A 6,706-nucleotide genomic window follows, 5' to 3' on the forward strand; every position below is an offset into this window, starting at 1 on the left:
AAGGTTATGGAATATTCTTTAATTTTGGAGTTTCTTGATCCTGGAAGGATACCAATGGCTTTATTTCAGTGGATCACGATTACGTTTTTCGAAGCCCTCGAGGAAGGGAAAGATACAGAGATGCTCTGTTTTTCTTTGGTACAGAGACGCTCTGTTTTTATTTTGTTGCTGTAGGGTTTTGGTTTGATCTTAGCTCGATTCAGCATATAGCACTCATAATTCAGTATGATCACAGAAAGCTGTGAAAGTCTTTCAAAATTACAGAATTCTCTGATGACAAGGCCCGTTGGCCGTCCAGTAAACCGAAGCAAAGTACAAAATTAACCTGAACTCTGTATTCCTTATCACAAGGCTGGGAAGGAGACCATAGACAGGGGGAAAGCTAAAGGAGAATGATACACAGGAATGACAGTAAAATGATTGGCTAAATTTTCAGCCTGTGGAATTTCTGGGTAACAAAACGTCTTTCAATTCTATCCTGGAGAATGGCTTTGACAATGGGGGCCATTGAATGCTGAGGTCAGAAGCGACTTGTTTCATTGTTGGCCGAGACTGTGGATCAGCACACAAGCATGCAAATGCTAGTCTGGCAATATAGACCACACCTGATGCAACTCGATGTTCAGGAGGTGGTATACACTGGTCTAGTACGTCCTTCAAGATTGTATGCTGACTCATTGGCAATGATGTTGACGAGGATGATGGTGATAGCAAAGCTGAGATGAAATCTCCTGGATGCCTTCCCATGATTATTTCCAATGTTAACACACCAAAGCTGTAGACATCACATTTTTCATCCACTTTCATTGTGAAGGCTAACTCTGCAAATCAAAGTCTTCAGTCATGCTTTGTTACATTGGAAACAGTAAGAAAGATTTACTTATTAGGAAATGGATTCTGTAACCAAACTGCATACCTGGAGCTATGTATCCATAAGTTCCTGCAATTGATGTCCAGTTGGACGCTTCAGGCATTAAGAGCTTAGCTGTGCCAAAGTCAGTGACACGAGCTTCATATTTTGAATCCAGGAGGACATTGTTGCTCGAAATGTCTCGATGAATAATAGGAGGTGAGCAATCATGGTGCATGTAGGACAAAGCATTGGCCACTCCTTTCACAAGATTTAGCCTTTTAATCCAATCCAATTCCCTTGCTCGTTCTTCACTGTTCAAAGTCATTCTCAAACTTCCCCTTTCTATGAACTCGCAAACCAAAAACGAGTGCTTTCTATGTGAACAGAAACCATACAACTTCACAATGTTACGGTGTCTTATACTTAGTAAGACATGAATCTCACTTCTGAAAGCTTTCGAACCAGTCATCTCACCATCTTGTGATTGGTGGAATTTCTTCACAGCAACCACCATTCCTGTTGGCAGCACAGCTTTGTAAACAGCTCCATACCCTCCTGCTCCAATACAATAGTTGGAGTCGAATTCCTCTGTAGCCTCGATGATGTTCTCATAATTCATTTCCCCACAACAGTCCCATATTGAGAACAGATTTTCCTGTCGTGCCTCCCTTAACATTTTCCTCCTGCTTCTAATTTTGTGAAGGGTTAAGAAACCTCCAATCAAGGCTAAACACAGAAAAAAGAGTCCCAAGAGAGGGAAGACAAATAAGACAACCATTTTTCTATCCTTCTTAGAAGCAGTTTTATTGCCTGTAGATGCAGCACAAGGCTTTAAACCTGCAGAACTGCCACACAAGTTGTTGTTTCTGATTGCCTCGTATGGAGCCTCACTAAAAGCTTTAATATCAGGAACGGGGCCCTCTAAATCATTGCAGGATATATCCACAGTCACCAAGCTCAACAAGTCCGCAAAAGTGGTCGGTATAGAGCCAGACATCATGTTGTGGGAGATGTTCAATGTCTCTAGATGTTTGAACTGTCCAAGCTGCGGTGGAATGTATCCCTGGAGATAATTCCAACTAAGATCAAGACTTTGAAGAGACCGTAAATTTCCCATCTCGGGAGGAACATTACCTGTAAATTTATTCTTGCTGAAATTCAAGAATAATAGATTTGAGAGCTCTCCAAGTTGTTTGGGAATCGATCCACTCAGATAATTTGCTGCCAAATTAAGCTTTGTAATGTAAGGTATCGTTGCGATAACTGAAGTAACATCACCTGAAAGATTGTTGTTGTTAAGAGTGAGTTCAAGTAACTTCAGTTTTCCCAGTTCCTTAGGAATCTCCCCAACAAGATGATTTGAAGAGAGATCAATCGCTTGCAGTCGAGTTGCCTTTCCAAGCTCAGCTGGTATTTCACCAGATATTCTATTGTTAGAGACTCTTAGAGTCATCAGACTCTGAAATTGCTCCCATTTCCAAGAAAGTTCACCATAGAATTCGTTATCACTCAAATTTATGTAGGTCATATTTGGATAAACAACCAAATCATTAGATATATTTCCACTGAGCTGGTTTCTCTCAATTCTGAGTCTCACCAAGCTAGTGCAATTTCTCAAGCTTTTTGGGATAGGTCCTGTGAAGTCATTGTCCATAACACACAACAACGAAAGGAGTCCACCACGACATATGTCGTCTGGTAAATGTCCAGTAAATCTATTAGAATTTACATAAAAATGTTTCAGATGTGTGAGATTGTTCAACTCTAGAGGAAAAGAACCTGAAAGATTGTTTGAAGGAAGGTAAAGAAAGGATAAGCTTCTCAAATTTCCTAAAGATGAAGGGATCGTACCGGTCAGGTTATTAAATGCCAAGTCAATGAAAGTAAGAGATCTTGTTAAGTTTCCCATAGAAGCTGGTATTGTACCGGTGAGATAATTTTCTCTCAAATCAAGGACAGTGAGAGATCTCATGTTTCCTATGGAAGTGTGGATGGTACCATCAAGACTATTCCCTCCTAATTGAAGTGTACGCAGATTCTCAAGCATTCCTACTTCCTCAGGGACTGAACCAGAGAGTTTGTTTTTCAAAAGGTCAAGATAAACCAAGTTACTCAAGTTTCCAATGGACGAAGGAATAGCACCAGTTAGGTTGTTGCTTGACAAATTAAGCAATACGAGAGATTTCATTCTTCCAACTTCTTGTGGTATGGCACCAGAAAGGTCATTGTCATTAAGATAAAGATACACTAAGTTGCTTAGGTTTCCTATAGAATTAGACGGGATAGAACCGTTGATGAGGTTTTTCATCAGAGAAAATAACTCAAGGCTTGTCAATGAACCTATTTCGGATGGAATGCTTCCAGAAATTTGATTTTGAGACAAGTCAAGGACAATGAGCTTGGAAAGATTACTGATATGTGAAGGAATGGTCCCATAGAGTGAGTTATTCCGAAGATTAAGCTCGATCAAGTTCAGAAAGGATGAGAATTGGAGACCATGAAGCGTACCTCTCAAACTACAATCCTGTAGACTTAACTTTGTGATGTTACCAGTCTTGTCGCAAGTGATTCCTTCCCAGTTGCAGGGGTTGTCTCCGGCCCATGAGGACAGGAGAGACTGGCTTTGATTGTCAAGATCTGCTTTCCATTTTAGAAGTGCTTCTGCTTCCTTCCATCCTTGTGTGACTTGATCTCCTATAGTAGCTTCAGCAAAAGAAGAAGGGGAAAAAACACAAGCTAAACCAAGCAAAAAGTAAACCAAGAAAGGAGCAGTGGAGAACAAGGAATACTGGGATGCTATGGATACTGTTTTTTTGGACATAGATGCCATGGTCTTTATGGTTTTGCTTGATCAGGATGAGCAAAAACCATATATCAGGGTCACATAGGGAGCCATGGAGTCTTTCCTAGGTATTTCCAAATATGAACATAAAACTTTGCTCTTCAACTTTTCTTGTTTTCGTGACAATCTCCAACCACCACCTTCTAGATGTTCAGAGCATCCTGAAGTGAATGGGAACGTTCAAACCATGTTTCTTCCTAGATATTTGACTGTTTTTTTAAAATTAATTTTTTTTAATGTTATGAAATTGATTTGATATCCTAATATAAAAATATTTTTTTAAAGAAAAAATATTTTATTTTAATGTGTTTTTAAATGAAAAATATTATGAACCGTAATTGCTATATATTAAATTTTTAAATATCTATAAGAGTTTATTTGATATTGTGGTCATGATTGAATTGATATTTTATTATTTTTTATTATTATTTATGTTATTAGTTGGTTTTTATGTGTTAATATAAAAATAATTTTTTTAAAATAAAAAATATATTATTTTAATATATTTTTTTTAAAAAAACAAACAGTTATAGCAAATATGGGCTAATTACACGTGTTTCAACCTCTAACCCACTCCAATGAGGCGCTTATCACACGTGAATGTGGAATTTCACATTACTTAAAAAAGTGAAGCATGAAATGCTTATGTACACATGAAGTCATGAACACTTACCGAAGGCTAATTTCCGTACAACACCAAAAAGAATATATTATTTTCTTAATGGTCTTACAACAAATCATTTTAGTGCACTTGACGACAAATTAAAGATCACGAAGAAATTATATTCAAATTATGTGGTTGCTTGTATAATAATTAATAGAGATTTATATGGTCGTTAATTTTAGGATCTATTGAATTAGTTGAGGTGCGCGCAAACTGGCCTAAACATCCACATTAATAAAAAAATAAATCACTAAGAGATATATTTATTTTTTAAAATTATAACAAACAACTTCTCATATTTTTTTTTTAAAAATCAAAATAAAATAGAACTAGTTACGAGGGTCTGCCCTGCTATATGCTTTTGCGAGAAGTGATGGGCCTTGTTTTTTGTTGGCTTTTTTTTTTCAAATTTTTTTTATTAAATGTTATTACTCTTTAATTTTAATATAGTTTTTAAATACTATTATAATTTTTTATTTTAATTTTAATAATTTTGTTAATTATTATATATTTGATTTGAAAATAATAATATTAATAATAAATTATACACTTTCAGCCTGGGGCATTTCTGTGAACCGAAACATCTTCCAATTCTACAATGGAGAATGGCTTTGACAGTGGGGCCATCGAAATATCCGATCGGCTGTTGAAAAAAATATTTTTATCCTATTTTATTTTTCTGTATTTAAAGAATCATGAAGAATTGGCAGAATTTCTGAAGTTCCTGTCAATTCAGAAGTCGGAATAATAAAAAGCTTTTGATTGGCCACTGCGGATTCAAGGGCCCCCAAAGGATAGGATAGGATATTAACAAAGATACAAATTTAGTGGCCGTTTGGGAGTGTGGCTGCGGGTGAGGTTCACCCGCAGCCACACATAATATCGTTTGGTAAAAGGAAAAAATTGTTTTTCACTGGTAGGACCCACTACAAATGAAAATGAAATCGCAGGTTTTAGAGAAGCAGCATTTGGCTGCTTCTCCTGAGGCAAGAAGCTGAAACAGTGGAGCATGGCTCCACTGTAACAGTGGAGCCATGCTCCACTGTACAGTGCGAGTGAATTAATTCACTCGCACTGTACACTTAAACTTAAATCATTTTTTTTTTTTGAAAAACCAGGAAAAGTTTAGTTTTTTTTTAATTATTATTTTGAAGAAAAGTTTAGTTTTTTTTTTAATTATTATTTTGAAAAACCAGGAAAAGTTTAGTTTTTTTTTTATTATTATTTTGACAAACCAGGAAAAGTTTAGTTTTTTCTTTTTATTATTATTTCAAAAAACCAGGAAACATTTAGTTTTTTTTTTTTGAAAAACTAGTGCAGTTAAGTGATTTTACTCGTACTATTCACGTGAACATGAATAATATTTTTTTTTGTTTTTTTAAAAAATTAGTTTAAGGTGAATTAAATTTACTCGTACTGTAATCTCAATTTTATTTATGATAATATTTTAACTAATTTTATTGCATGCTTAAAAAATCATGAAAACTGTAGTTTTTATCGAATGAATTTTGTACGTAATGAAATTGTAAAATATTTTTAAAAAAATTAAGTTTTACTCGAAAAACTAGTATTTAATATTATTTAATAACACTATATAAATTAGAAAGATATCGCATGATGACGTAGCATTTGTGGAATTTGATCGCAATTCCAATTATGTTCTTGCCGGGTCCGACCCAGTTAAAAAAAGTTCAGTTATTTTAATTGTGTTTTATTCAAAAAATTAGAAGGAGATCGCTTGATGACGTAACAAAAAATGTAGTTTTTGTTGTTGCGTGCTTAAGAAACCATGAAAAATATAGTTATTGTTGGATATATTTCGTATGTGATGACATTGCATATAGTTTAATGGAATAATAAAAAATATTTGATATCAATATTATTTATTTCATGATGTAATAATAGTAGTTAAATCTACAATATTTAAATTAAAAATATTTTTAATTATTTTATAACCTCAATTTGAAAAGCATTTTTTTAACCAAACACATTAAACTACTTTTTCTTCAACCTCAATTTCAACCACAGTTTTAACCAAACACCTATTTTTTCAAACCAACCTCAACTAAAAGTACTTTTTATAAAACAACTTTTTTCAAACCACAACCACAACAGCAACCGCAATACCAAACAGGCTCAAGCCAGTGAAGTCGCAATTGGCAGAACGCTGGTCTGATTATGAGAATATTACCTTTTACTTCAAAACACTAAAAGATCTTATTCTCTCTCTCTTTTTTTCACTTTTATTTTTTTCTTTCTTTTTTTCTTAGTTTTTTTTTTAAATTCATCCTTTATAAATTTTAAATTTATCTTTATAATTTATTTCGATTTTCTATTTACGAGGTTA

At 34.5% G+C, this 6,706-nt stretch overlaps 1 protein-coding gene across 1 annotated transcript; it reads right to left on the bottom strand.

The window, feature by feature from the left end:
- Positions 1–219: 219 nt before the first annotated feature.
- On the bottom strand, positions 220–3,875 carry LOC7453992 (MDIS1-interacting receptor like kinase 2). Its single transcript, XM_002318264.4, has 2 exons — positions 917–3,875; positions 220–821 (listed from the first exon to the last, which is right to left on the bottom strand). Exons 1-2 carry the CDS (start codon positions 3,681–3,683, stop codon positions 433–435), a joined length of 3,156 nt encoding a protein of 1,051 aa, XP_002318300.2. The 5' UTR covers positions 3,684–3,875; the 3' UTR covers positions 220–432.
- Between the last annotated feature and the right edge of the window lie 2,831 nt (positions 3,876–6,706).

This window comes from Populus trichocarpa, chromosome 12 (genome assembly GCF_000002775.5).
Source record: "Populus trichocarpa isolate Nisqually-1 chromosome 12, P.trichocarpa_v4.1, whole genome shotgun sequence".
In the NCBI taxonomy this organism is placed as follows: domain Eukaryota; kingdom Viridiplantae; phylum Streptophyta; class Magnoliopsida; order Malpighiales; family Salicaceae; genus Populus; species Populus trichocarpa.